Below are 14,207 nucleotides of genomic sequence, written 5' to 3'. Positions count from 1 at the left end.
GGGCAATGCCAGAAATAAACCCCCTACACACATTGTAACACAAGGCATACCTCTTTAAAGTCCCCCACATCCCCAAAAATATCAGGAACGAGATTAATGTTTAAAAGTTATATGCATGTAGGTGTTTAAATGGAGAACTATTAATTAAAAAAAAATAGCAGGCATTACAGGACCTTTAAATCATGGAGAAAGGGGATTGGTTGCCTGGCTTGATTGACAGGCAGAAGAGTTGCGTGTAAAGTGCATTGCTCTCTTCCGCCATTTCCAGCAGCACTTGTGGAGGGTGGGAAGCGCCAAAAGGCAGCAGACGAAAGTGACACGGCAAAAAGGTGAGGCGGGGCTTGGCAGCGCGATGTTTAGCATTATGCCGTTCGGCTGGCGTAATGCTACATTCCCTGATGTGCGGAAATGCCCTAAAACATCAAAAAAGCCCTTAAATCTAGCAAGTTGTGGCTTTTGCCTGGAATTGGAACCGACAGACTCCCAGACCCGACTCTTTCCCTGCCTTATTCCTTCCTCTGCTTAGAGCAAAGGTGGCCAAACTGTGGCTCTCCAGCTGTCCGTGAACTACCATTCCCATGATTCAGTCATGCTGGCGGGGGCTCATGGGAATTGTAGTCGACGAACATCTGGAGAGTCACAGTTTGTTCACCGTGGTTTAGAGGGAGAGGCAACCCTTGAGCATCTATGTTTCTATGCCCAGGGTGATGTCGATCCCCACTTTGGAGTCAGGAAGGAAATTTCCTCCAGGGCAGATTGGAGATTGTTTGCCTTCCTGTGGGCGTAGAGCAAGGGGGTGCAGGGATTGGGGGTTGTGCAGGAGACAGAGATGTTCGACGAGATCTGGAAAAGTGGGCAAATGAGCAGAGGATGCAGTTCAACAAGATGTGCAGAGTTCTACCTCTGGGTCAGACAAACAAGAAGCCTGCATACTCGATGGGAGATACGCTTCTGGGTAGCCATTGGTGTGAATGAGATCTTGGGGTACTCGTGGACTGTAAGCTGAATATGAGCCGACAGCGTGATGTGGTGGTAAAGAAGGCAAGTGCAGTCAGGCATTACAGGACCTTTAAATCATGGAGAAAGGGGATTGGTTGCCTGGCTTGATTGACAGCCTGGCTTGATTGACAGGCATCATGTCCTAGTCCCCCTGCATTGCTCAGACAGCACCCAGAATAAAGTGTGCAGTTCTTGGAGGCCTCACTTCAAAAAGGGCAGGGACAAAATTCAGAGGGGAGCGAAGATCCGGGGCCTTGGGACCAAGCCCTACGAGGAAAGGCTGCGGGACTTGGGAGTGTTCAGCCTGGGAAAGAAGAGGTGGAAAGGGGACATTTGCAGTCCTTTAAGTATTTGGAAGGTGGTCCCTTGGAGGAGGGCAGGGAAAGGTTCCTGTTGGGAGCAGAGGAAGGGACCCACAGTCAGAACAGTTCAGCAGTGGGATGGGCTGCCTAAGGAGGTGGTGAGCTCCCCCTCACAGAGAGTCTTCAAGCAAAGGTTGGGCAGATCCTTCTCCTGGATGCTTGAGGCTGATCCTGCATTGCGCAGGGGGTTGGACTAGATGGCCTGTCTGGCCCCTTCCAACTCTAGGATTCTAGGTTAGACTAGATCAGGGGTAGTCAACCTGTGGTCCTCCAGATGTCCATGGGCTACAATTCCCATGAGCCCCTGCCAGCGAACGCTGGCAGGGGCTCATGGGAATTGTAGTCCATGGACATCTGGAGGACCACAGGTTGACTACCCCTGGACTAGATGACCACTGAAGCCACCCTCAGCTGTTTCTGTCTCTGCCCTTGCCCTCCACAGTGGACTCTGTCTTTATGACAGAGGTGCAGACCTTCAATGGCCTCTTCTTTCACTGACATAACCCGCCCCCCCCAAGCGGGCAGTTCGAACCCAGCTGCACCTCTGACCCTGTGTCTTTGCGTCTTGCTGTTAACACCAAGCCATTGTTTTAAGTAGACAATTTATTTTATTACTTTTTTTGATAAACTTGCTCAATAACAAAAATACAATTGAAGAAAATTATGTCTGATTTATACAGTTTGTATTAACAATTTTTTTTTTTTGGAAATTAATTGGACATGAGTGGGGGGGGAGTCCTAACCAATTAGAACAGAAATTCTCATAACAATCGCTGGCAGGGGCGGGGGAGCATAGAAAGAAAGAAAAAACCCACATACACACAATATTTTTGAGCACAGACCGCAGGTCTCTCGAGCAGGGATACAAGTAGCAACCCCCGGAGAAGGGGAATCTTTTGTTTGTTTTTAAAAAAGGTATTTTCCTTCATCTTCTGTATTCCTTCCTTCACACGTTTTTAATTGTTAAGAAAAAAAGACAATTTAAAGGCATTCTTGCAGGGTGGGGGCAGAGCTCGACCGTGGACTTGCAAAGAATGAATGCAAAATTATTCTGGTACTTACATCTTACGAAGACACTTACATGATCTCTACGTCTGACTTTCATGGGAGTTAACGGGCACAATTAGGCCTAACCCCGACCTGCTTGCACCAAAAAGGGAGGCTTGCACGACAAGAGGCGAGTGAAAATACAAAGTCGATTTGCACTCAGAGAGAAGTCCCAATGCCAACTCCTTTGACGGGGAAAGGGAGCTGATGCTGCCGCTCAAAATTAAAAATGCTCCCGGAGGGAAGGAGCATTCGCCGTTTGCCAAAATCATGGGCGAGAACAAAAAGGAGGAGAACATTACACAGTCGGGCACCCACGATCTCCAAAACGTCCGGGTGTGACCGAAATAGCAGCAGAGTAGAAATTTTGCCCACAAGACAATAACACTGGCAAGATTTCCAGAGGCCTCCTGTGAATTTCCTCGGGCAAACAATTCCGCACACGGACACGCAGAAACAAATGCCGGCAAGTGAAGAATCGCGCCGTAAAAAGAAAACGGCCTTTATATACAGTTTGCAAGATATGCTCTTTCCGCTTACGAATTAATACTGCACTTTTGGGGGCCTTGTTTCCAAAGCAAACCGTTCACCTTCCCTTCTGCCTCGTTTGACTGGGAGGGATTTGTCTCCCCACGCCGAGGTTCTCGTTTGGAGAACATACAATGTTGAAAGCACCAAATGTCGACGTGTTTTGCGAGCTGCAGAGACGCATCCCCCACAAAAAAAAAAAAGTTTTGTGGACAGGTTAAACTTTTATTAATAGATTGGCTGTACCCAGAACTACTTCTTTCACATGTCCCAACTTAGCTTTAGGGGATCACTGGGAAAAGGTCACCATACGGTGCCCCCCCTTTTCTCACCCGCTTGTGGGGAAGTTTCGGGGTCCCCATCCCTGGTAATACAATGTCCACATGACATGGAAGCCTCTTATTCCTTGGCTGACTTGGGTTTCTTGGTGGCTCTTCCTGTAAACAATTCTACAAGCCATTGGGGTGGGTCTCCAGCCCTGCTCCTTCTCCATTTCTTTGGGCTCCTTGCTCAGCAAATCCAGGAATTGCTCGGTTTTGTTCTCTAGGGCAGGGGCAGTCAACCTGTGGTCCTCCAGATGTTCATGGACTACAATTCCCATGAGCCCCTGCCAGCAAACGCTGGCAGGGGCTCATGGGAATTGTAGTCCATGAACATCTGGAGGACCACAGGTTGACTACCCCTGCCCTAGAGACTTTCCATGTTGCTATTTAAAAAATTTGGCCCATCATTTGCAAGTCAGCCCCAGTGGCTCTTCAGATGCCTGTGGACTACAATGGCCATGAGCCACTGCCAGCACAAGCTGACAGGGGCTTGTGTTATTTGACGTCCGTGGACACCTGGAGAGCCATGACTTGGCCACCCCTGGTCGAAAAGTTGGGAAGCATTATATGCCCAAACCGGTGGGTATTTATCGAGGCTCCGCAGGTAGCCCAGGATCCCTCTTCCATTTCTAAAAAAAATCTCACTTTGTAGTTCAAACACGCAAGAGTGTCTGTGCACTTTCAGATCTGTCCTTTGGGTAAGGGGGTCATCAGCTATGTCAAGAGAAGCCCCGCCGTCCCTCAACTCTCAAGGGAGCTGGCCTCTGCAGGCCTCCCACCCCAGGGGACGGACTGGGAGCGTCTACTTATTTAGTGTTTTCGAAAGCTACAAACAATTATACTCTGGCGATGAGGTCCAGGAAAGTATCATGGACTCCTCTATACCAGGGGTAGTCAACCTGTGGTCCTCCAGATGTTCATGGACTACAATTCCCATGTGCCCCTGCCAGCAAACGCTGGCAGGAGCTCATGGGAATTGCAGTCCATGAACATCTGGAGGACCACAGGTTGACTACCCCTGCTCTATGCCATTCCCCCATAAATCTGAACAATAATAAGGTAGTGTTTGGATTTTTTTAATGGTGATTTAATGCAGCAGGAGAGATCTTCTGTGTCATCTGAAGGGGGAAAGAAAGAGAATCGGCACCCCTAACGCATTTGAGGACCGGGAGGCAACCCCTCTGCTACCGTCCCCATTGGAGCCAGCAACTACTTGGCCCCTGGCAGCCCCACACAATCTGAGTGGGTGAACTTCAGCAGGGAGCACAAGACACAACCCCTTTGCAGCAATGAAATGTGCTTGTAACCAGATGCAGGCAGGGCATGTAGGGGGAGGAAGGAAGGAAGGAAGGAAGGGAGGGAGGGAGGGAGGGAGGGAGGGAGGGAGGAAGGAAGGAAGGAAGGAAGGAAGGAAGGAAGGAAAGCAAGGGAGAGCGGAGAACAAGGGAGGGAGGAAGGGAGGGAGGGAGGGAAGGAAGGAAGGAGGGAGGGAGGGAGGGAGGGAGGGAAGGAAGGAGGGAGGGAGGGAGGAAAGGAAGGATAGGGAGGGAAGGAAGGGTAGGGAGGGAGGGATTGAGGTATAGAAGGAAGGGGAGGAAGGGAGGGAGGTAGAAAGACACGCAGAAAGGGAGGGAGGAGGGATAAATTAACACAGGAAGGGAGGGAGGGAGGAAGGGAGGCAGGGAGGGAGAGATTGAGGTATAGAAGGAAGGGGATGGAGAGATGGAGGGAGGGAGGGGCTAGAAAGATACGCAGAAAGGGAGGGAGGGAAGAGGGAGAAGGAAGGAGAGGGTTGGGGCAAAAAGAGACAGACTTGAGCTTTAGGGCGATCAGCCAAAACTCGTAAATGTTCTGAATCCTAACTGCCAAGAGCACCTGGGCTATATCAGAAATTGGGGCAAAAGGCCTGGAGTTGCCAAATTCTCTTGCCAGGCCCTTCTCCTCCGCTTTCCGCAGCAGGCCGGCCGGCAAAAATCAAGGGAGCCATGCGGGCGAAGTGATTATGCTTCATCAGCCTCGTTTCTGCAGGCCGAGCAGCTGGAAGCAACGCACACCCTGGCAACCACTGAGCCAGGCTGGCCAGCAGAACCAGAAGGGAAGCTTCCTTGCGACAGCCCCAGCTCCAGAATCACCCCACAGAACTATTTACAAGGAGACTTTTGAAAGAGGAGTCGTCTTTCCCGATCCCAGTCGGTTAAAGCTACGGTCCATTCGCAGAGAGCACCCAAACTGAGAACTGAGTCACGTTGATCAGCGTGAAGCGTCACTCAACCCCAAGGACCTTCTGCAGAGCAGCGGGAGGAAATCCCATCCAAGGCCCAATCTCCCCACCCTGGCAGGACACCAATTTGGAAACCACTCGGGCCTAAATCAGAAAGTCCAGAGGACGAGATTTTCAGAAAGCTAGGAGGATACGTACGTTTGTGGCTTCTTGCTCGGACAAAGAGAAAACAAAAAGAAAATGACGACCGTCAGTTTGAGAGAAGAAAAAATGTGATCGCCTTGTCAAGGTAGCCCCCTCGCAATAATACTGTGGTGGGGAAATTAGGGTGATTTGCAGAATACTCTCAAACGGGACCCTGTTCGTCCACGCCGAGAATCCCAAACCTCAGAACCAAGGGAGAGGGGTGGAGCGAGGAAAACCCACACCAGTGGCCTGTGGGGTCAAGAACCCCTCTGCTTTGTGCTGACCGCGGCGTTGGCCATGGGCAGCTGGTAGCCCGCCTCACACGACTCCTATGACACCTGAAAATCGGTGGCCTTGGTGCTGCAGGTGGCCGGATTGCCTCTGTTATGTCGAAACGCACCCAGTAGTGACCCTCAACCCGTGTTCAATTAATTCTCAAAAGAATTCCAGCCCCTGCTCCTCATGGCCTCAAGCTTCTAACTACCCCACTGAGATTCTTTGTTTCGTAGTAGCATCAAAGTCCAGGCCACCACCATTCAGCCACGTCAAACTCAGTAATACTGGGCTCCAGGTGAAAGCAAGAGGGGCATTTGGTGCTGCAAACCACAAATACCCCCTTGATAGCTCTATCTGCTGGGGCAAGACATGGGGAGGGGGGGCCCCGGATGACCACGTTGGCCCCCCTTTTAATACCAGTGAAGGATTTCACTTAACACTTTCCCACCTCCCCAAGCTCAAGTTAACAGTTGCGTAGAGTTCTCTCTCCATGGTACAAACTCACAGTAATGTAAAGCAGCCAAGACAAAAGCAGGCCAAGGGAGTGCGTCAAGGGGGCGTGACCTTCGAGGACGATGACACAAAGTCGCCTTCTGTCCCGCCCCCCCCTGCAATGTACAAATAAATTACCATACACAGAAAAAGTCGAGCTTAACTTAACATTGCACCGAGAAAGGCATGGGTTTGTACCTTAGCACGAGGGAGGAAAAGAAACGAAACAAAACAGATCCGTTAAAATCAAGGTGTGCTACAAAGATTGAGGTAAACCGAAGACCTGTCAGACCGGCAGCCTTCAGAAGAAATGGCTTTGTGTGTTTGTGTGTGTGTGTTTTCCTTTCCTTCTCTTTTTTTTCCTATTGAGTTTTGCACACCACAGGGTTTGGCTAGCAAAGCGCATGGGGTTCTCGTCCAGAAGCTGTCCGAGGGTGCGTGTTCGTATATATATACATATATGTGTACACATTTGGTATACCACATCAGCAAAATATGTATATATATATATATATATTTATATTTATATAAATATAAAGGAAGGACCCCCTTTTTCCACCCACCTCCAATGTGTTTTCCTACAGCCCATGGGGTGAGCAGAGGGAAGAACCATCGGCATACATTTTGACGTAACAGATATCCAAGAATCTCTTTTGATCGCTTGGCTTTGGGGTTTCATTCCGTTGAAAATGACCCTTTTCTTTCTTTCTTTCTTTCTTTCTTTCTTTCTTTCTTTCTTTCTTTCTTTCTTTCTTTCTTTCTTTCTTTCTTTCTTTTCTTTCTGGTTTTTCCGCTGGCAAACCCTCCTTTTACGCCTGTCGCGGAAGGAAGCTGCTAATCTACTAAGCCGTGGGGCCAGCCCCACTTCAACGCCCTTGGCAAACCTCTGGTCGGCCAAAGTTCATAAATACTTTTGTTTTTTTTTTGTGTGTGTGTGTTTCTTTTTTCTTTTGAGACTTTCAAAACTGTCCAAACCTTTAAAAACCGGCACGCAGTACAGTGGTGGCGGTGGCGGTGGGGGGGGGGGCAAGGGAGACGTGGCCCGGCGGTCGAGAATCCTCCTCGGCTCGGCGGTTGAGAAGACTTCTCCGCTTGCTCCGTATCCCAGTTCGCGCCTGACGTCTTCCAGGTGCCCAGGAGATTGGGCGAAAGTTGGCTGTGTTTGGTTTATGGGGAAGGCTCTCTGCATCTCTCTCTCCCTCTCCCTCTCTCTCTCTCTCTGTGTCTCTTTAAATAAAAAAATATTCAAAGTGCATCGCGAGACCAACATCAGAGACCTCCTCGCGGACGCTAAGCCCGCGACAGCCCGACGTAGGGACCCTCCCTGGGCACGTGCCGGGCGCTCTGCTCTCCTTCATGACCGAGTGAAGCTGCCGTGGGCCGTCGTCAGCCGGGTAAGCAGACTTTTCCCGCAAATAGAAGTCCGACTATCGTGAAGAAGATGGATAAAACGAAGAGCACGTAAGACGAGCCGACCACGGTGTTGTTCGGCAGCTTGTACGGCTGGCCGCCCACTTCGCTGATGTAAAAGCCTATGGGGAAGATGAGGGCCGCCATGCAGAAAAGGATCACTAGAAGGAAAGAGAAGTCTGGTTAGTGACGTGACATGGGCAGATAGACCCGGCTGGGTCCCTCTAGCACAGGGGGAGTCGACCTGCGGTCCTCCAGATGTCCGTGGACTACCATCCCCTAGTTTTGATGGCAGATGATCCACCACTAGATTTCGTGCAGGTTTTTCATGTTCTTCCAGGGTCGTTGGCTAGCTAGGTAGGAGGAGGGGGACATCTAGATCAGGGGTAGTCAACCTGTGGTCCTCCAGATGTCCATGGACTACCATTCCCATGAGCGTTGCTGGCAGGGGCTCATGGGAATGGTAGTCCATGGACATCTGGAGGACCACAGGTTGACTACTCCTGCTCTAGCAGATAGGCCTGGACTGTCCCGTTGACTGAAAAGGAAGTTCAAGCCACCAGGGGGCGCTTACGGATTCCCAGTAAATATTCCAGAATTTCTATCAATTCCAGGATCAGCTGTGACTGAAGAGGCATGCACCGTTAAAATTGCAAGGGCTGCCTTCCTATTTCCCCTCACCAGGTCAATGTTTAGCTACGGTTGACCCCACAGGTAGGGTTTTCGAGAGGGGAGACAAAGAGAAGTGCTTGCGTCCTGGGAAGGCTTGCGGCCTCGGAAGTTTTTTACTGCGGGGGGGTGGGGGTGGGGAGAGGGTTGGGGACCACTGATCTACATCATCACTCCTAGCACCAAATCGCCTTACCCCCTGGAAAGTACAATTCAGGCGGGGAAAAGTAGGCACCCCTTTGCTCCAGCCCCCAGGGCAGCCTCAGGGTCCCACCCCCACAGCTGGCATCCCCCTCCAAACTGGTGATGGGCCCCCAAGTGAATGAATAGGAACTCAGAGTGACTTTCTGGAGGAAGACAACATTCACACCGTCACGGTGCTTCGGGCAATTGGCAGAAACCGGACCTGGTTTTGGATTCGCCGCGACAGGGAATCACCAGCGAGGTCCGTGCTTTTGCCGGGGTGAGTTTCTTTCTCCTCTCCTGCGCCAGGGACGGGGGAGAGCAGGCAGGCTTCCCGTGGGCAGAGGAAAACCTCCTCCCCGCAGGAGATGCTCGGAGGCCAGGCCAGGCCAACAGGAGAAGATACAGGAGGATCGTTCTCACAGGTCCACCTGGTCCAGCACCTTGTTCCCCCCAAGAGCCCCGCAGGGCACACGGGAAAGGCCCGCCAGAAGCATGCAAGCTCTGGACACAGCTCTACTTAGCCGTCAGGACGACGAGCTGCCGACAGAGCCAAGGAGTCCACGAATCCAACTAAGCCCCTTTTAAAGATCTCCATGGTAATGGCCACTGATGTATCTGGCAGCAGGTTGCATAAAAGCAGTGATCGAAAAGCACTGTCACGTCACAGCTGATTTATGGCAACCCAATGAGGGGCCTGCGGATCCCCAGGGATCCTCAGACACCCCAAAGGGGGTCCACAGCCTTTCCCCTCCTGCCTTAATGGGCTCAGCCACAAGCTAGGGAAGCAACCACTTTCATTGGTCTCCCCTCGGCTCCATCCTCCTCGAGCCTGCCTGTTAACATGCGTGGTGAGGTCACTTTCGATGACATCACTTCCGAGAGAGTGGCGGGGAGGCGTGGCCGGCTGAGATCACTTCCAGGGCTCCTTGAAGTCTGAAAATTTATTCCAGGAGCTCCTCCGTGGCCAAAAGTTTGAACGAGGCTGCTGCAGGAATTCAAGGCGAGACGTTCAAAGGTGCTTGGCCAATGCTTGCCGCTGTTTTCCCGGGTGGTCTCCGATCGAAGCGCTAGCCATGGCTGATCCTGCTTGGCTTCTGAGAGCTGACCAGATCAGACTAGCCTGGGCTACCCAGATCAGGGCCAAGGGAGTATAAAAAGTGGACTCCTCCTTTTGCCTCAACTGCACCGAGATGTAGAATTACGGGATCAAGAGTCTCTCTCTCTCTCCATAACGGGCATAATTCTACCAACCTCCCTTGTCCTTTTGGGGGGAGCCCCTGTGGTACTGTGGTTGCAAGAGAAGCCGGGAGGCCTGGGTTCAGACCTCTACTGTGCCACGAAGTCAGCTGGGTCTGCCTCACCCTCGGGCTAAACTCCCTCGCAGGGCTGCTGGGGAGACAAGGTGGAGAAGGTCTAATCGGTGAGACGGAAGGGAAACAAACCGTGACCGACACTGCCACCAGCCCCTGTTGGGCATGGCCCACCGACACATTAATAGCCACTGCAGGCTTCTCAGCCTCCTCAAAAGGACCCAAGAGAGATGGCTTAGGGTCATGGTTCAGAGCGGCAGCTTCTAATCTGGCGAGAGAGGTTGGATTCCTTGCTCCTCCACATGCAGCCAGATCTTCTGGGGTTCTCTGAAAGCCCTGGAAGGGTTTCCTGCATGGGGGGGGGGGGAAGTAAATCAACTTATATATATTTTTAAAACTTGTTAAACATTTGTTGGGTGATATGACAAGCCATGGGCGTGGCAACCCACCCTCCCTTCCAAAATGGCCAATGAAGGGCCTGGAGGAGGTAGGAAGGGGAGGGGCCGGGGGGGGGGTCAATGACGCAGCTATACTTTCCCAAACATATTTTTTTGCACAATCGCGCCAATTCTGGGGTTTCTCACAGCCTGAAGCATGTTTCCAGGGTTTCTCAACAGCAAAAAACGTTGAGAAAGGCTGGGTTAGTCACAGTCCTGATAATACCTGAGAGCCAGCTTGGTGGTTAGGGGCACGGACTTCTAATCTGGCGAGCCAGGTTTGATTCCCGGCTCCTTTCCCACAGGCTAGCTGGGTGACCTAGTCACAGCACTGATAACACTGTTCTGACCGAGCAGTGATATCAAGGCTCTCTCAGCCTCATCGACCCCACAGGGTGTCTGTTGTGGGGAGAGGAAAGGGAAGGCGACTGTAAGCCGCTTTGAGGCTCCTTTGGGTAGAGAAAAGCGGCATATAAGAACCAACTCTTCTTCTTCTTCAGTAATCTCAGGGCTCTCTCAGCCTCCCCTCCCTCACAGGGTGTCTGTTGTGGGGAGAGGAAAGGGAAGGTGATTGTAAGCTGCTTTGAGCCTCCTTTGGGTAGAGAAAAGCGGCATATAAGAACCAACTCTTCTTCTTCTTCTCCAGTAATCTCAGGGCTCTCTCAGCCTCACCCACCTCACAGGGTGTCTGTTGTGGGGAGAGGAATGGGAAGGCGAATGTAAGCCGCTTCGAGCCTCCTTTGGGTAGGGAAAAGTGGCATATAAGAACCAACTCTTCTTCTTCTTCAGTAATCTCAGGGCTCTCTCAGCTTCCCCTCCCTCACAGGGTGTCTGTTGTGGGGAGAGGAAAGGGAAGGAGACTGTAAGCCACTTTGAGACTCCGAGTAGAGAAAAGCGGCCTATAAGGACCAACTCTTCTCCTTCTTCAGTAATCTCAGGGCTCTCTCAGCCTCCCCTCCCTCCCAGGGTGTCTGTTGTGGGGAGAGGAAGGGAAGGCGACTGGAAGCCGCTTTGAGACCCCTTCGGGTAGGGAAAAGCGACATATAAGACCCAACTCTTCTTCTTCTCCTTCAGTAATCTCAGGGCTCTCTCAGCCTCCCCTCCCTCACAAGGTGTCTGTTGTGGGGAGAGGAAAGGGAAGGTGATTGTAAGCCGCTTCGAGCCTCCTTTGGGTAGAGAAAAGTGGCATATAAGAACCAACTCTTCTTCTTCTTCAGTAATCTCAGGGCTCTCTCAGCCTCCCCTCCCTCTCAGGGTGTCTGTTGTGAGGAGAGGAAAGGGAAGGTGATTGTAAGCCGCTTTGAGACTCTTTCAAGTAGTGAAAAGCGAAGAATAAAAGCCAACTCTTCTTCTTCCATTAACTGCAAGGCTGCAGAGGCAGGTGCGCAGTGGAAGGGTCCGGTACTCAACAGAAAACTGTAAACAAAGTCGCCCAGGCTCTCGAACGCTCGTACCCGGAAAATCTTGCTAGTCTCGAAGGGGCTACTGGACGCAAATCAAAAAGCCTCGCCTCTCCTCTGTTTGGGAAACAAGAAAAGAAGATGGGAAGGGAGAACGACACATTCCAGCCCGAACTCCTTGAAGGAGCACCAGGGATCATTTGTTTCTTTGCTAAAACAGACAAAACCTAAACGTTTCCTTGTAGGGAAGGAGCTCCAAGCCCTTGAGATCATCCTGGCTGCTCCCAAGGAGGCTGCCCACCTGCCGGCCCACCCAGCGGCCCCGCCTGCACGCGGCCAGGAAGGCACACTTACTTCCAGTAAACGCGATCCATCGGGCGTACTTGGTCGCCTCTCTTCGCCAGTGGGAAGCCACCAACAAGCCGCAAGTGACCGTCAGGGAAATGATGCCCATGATGATGAAAAACAAGGTGGTGATCCACTCCGGGGGCAAGCGGGGAGGGATGCAGGTCCTGTCACGTCCGTGGATGGTTTGACACTGCCGCACAAGGCCGACGGTGAGGGCACCTGCAATTAACCACGCAACACAACCGTCAGCGAGCGGGGCCGCGTCCTCGCCCCCCGCTGAGAAAGGAGAAGGACGCAGCTGGTGGCCACAAGATCGGAAGCCGGGACCTCACAAAGAGAGAACGTTAAGAGGCCTGCACCAGGTTCCCCTGCAGCTACTGGCCTCCAGGGAGTGCCTCAGAGCCAGAGATGGCATTAATGGGGATGCTGAAAGTGATCTGTCGCCCGTGCCAACTTACCTGGGCCTGCCTTGCGACGGGGGCCTGCCTTGCTGGGAATCTAAGGCAAAGCAATGCTTCTTTTGCTGCCTTGAGGCTGCCTGCAGGAAATCTGGCCAGGCAAAGCAAGAGGGAAGGCTAGGATTTTTGCTGCGGACGTCCCTAAGAGCGGGAGGGGAAACCTCGTGCACGGTTTGAAAGGAAGCATGCCCGAGTTAACTTCAGACTCCGTCCACGGCACAAGACCTGCAGCGGAGTGCTACAGAAAAACGGACAAACGGGGGAAAAGGCTGGGAACGCCAAAAATGCGGGGGCAGATGCTAAGGCATCCTGGCCATTTGCCTTTGTTTCCCAGAAAATTGGGATCAAGTTATTGATTACATGTTGATTCTCTGACTTATCTTGAAGGGAGAGGCACGGGAAGAGCACTGTGCAGGGGGGGGGGGGGAGAGCCAACCTCCAACGTGCGGGCAGCGCAAGGGGAGACCGAAAAAAGGAAGTTTCAGACGTCTCTTGTGAGCTAAGCAAAGCGTCCTAGCGCCGAAGGGACTCCGGTCAGGCCTTCCAAGCAGCAAACGGTTCTATAACTCGTCACCGATTTCAGGAGAAGACCAGCTTCCCTCCTAAACGTGAACCAACAAATATTAACACACGGCTGCTATTCCTGTGGTTGGAAAACTCCTACCGCCTTCCCTCTAAAGCTGTTTTGTTCCGATCCATGACCCAAGGAGGCTTTGCCCAGGAAGAGAGGCATCAACAACTAAAATACAAGTGACCTGGAGGCGAACAAAATATTGGGGGGGGGGGGGGAGAGCTGGGATAAGCATAAATAGATGAGAAAATGACCTTCGGAGTGAGCGGCCATTTTATCTGGGTAGAGACACGGCTGGCTTTGAAGAGACAGGCTGGATGTTCATAGAATTATAGAGTTGGAAGGGGCCACACAGGCCATCTAGTCCAACCCCCTGCTCAACGCAGGATCAGCCCAGAGCATCCTAAAGCATCCAAGAAAAGTGCGTATCCAACCTTTGCTTGAAGACTGCCAGTGAGGGGGAGCTCCCCACCTCCTTAGGCAGCCTATTCCACTGCTGAACTACTCTGACTGTGAAAAACTTCTTCCTGATATCTAGCCTATATCGTTGTACTTGAAGTTTAAACCCATTAGTGCGTGTCCTCTCCTCTGCAGCCAGCAGAAACAGCATCCTGCCCTCCTCCACGTGACAACCTTTCAAATACTTAAAGAGGGCTATCATGTCCCCTCTCAACCTCCTTTTCTCCAGGCTGAGCCTTCCCAAGTCCCTCAACCTATCTTCATAGGGCTTGGTCCCTTGGCCCCAGATCATCTTCCTCGCTCTCCTCTGTACCCTTTCAATTTTATCTACATCCTTCTTGAAGTGAGGCCTCCAGAACTGCACACAGTACTCCAAGTGTGGTCTGACCAGTGCCGTATACAATGGGACTATGACATCTTGTGATTTTGATGTTGGCCTCACTTTTCACACTGCAACTTAATGTCTGCAAGTTCACGGGGGGATCCAGGTTGGAACACAGGACTGCTTCATTTCAGACTGCAGCG

At 51.8% G+C, this 14,207-nt stretch overlaps 1 protein-coding gene across 2 annotated transcripts in view; it reads right to left on the bottom strand.

Annotated features, from left to right (window-relative positions):
- Positions 1 to 1,946: 1,946 nt before the first annotated feature.
- The window catches only part of MOSMO (modulator of smoothened), a 45,971-nt gene continuing 33,710 nt past the window's right edge, over positions 1,947 to 14,207 (bottom strand). The window contains exons 2-4 of one of the 2 annotated variants that reach the window (XR_013227158.1): positions 12,201 to 12,413; positions 4,276 to 8,005; positions 1,947 to 4,158 (exon numbers count right to left, since the gene is read on the bottom strand). Coding sequence is in view for 1 of the 2 variants with exons in the window: in XM_077316130.1 (XP_077172245.1) it covers positions 7,821 to 8,005; positions 12,201 to 12,413 (398 nt within the window). In the remaining variant the exon portion in view is untranslated. Of the gene's footprint in view, positions 8,006 to 12,200; positions 12,414 to 14,207 lie in introns of both variants that reach the window. The other variant, XM_077316130.1, reaches the window with a different exon arrangement.

This window comes from Paroedura picta, chromosome 17 (assembly GCF_049243985.1).
Source record: "Paroedura picta isolate Pp20150507F chromosome 17, Ppicta_v3.0, whole genome shotgun sequence".
Lineage (NCBI taxonomy): Eukaryota > Metazoa > Chordata > Lepidosauria > Squamata > Gekkonidae > Paroedura > Paroedura picta.
The sequence above is the reverse complement of the archived record's forward strand: the minus strand, read 5'-3'. Positions and strand labels throughout refer to the sequence as shown.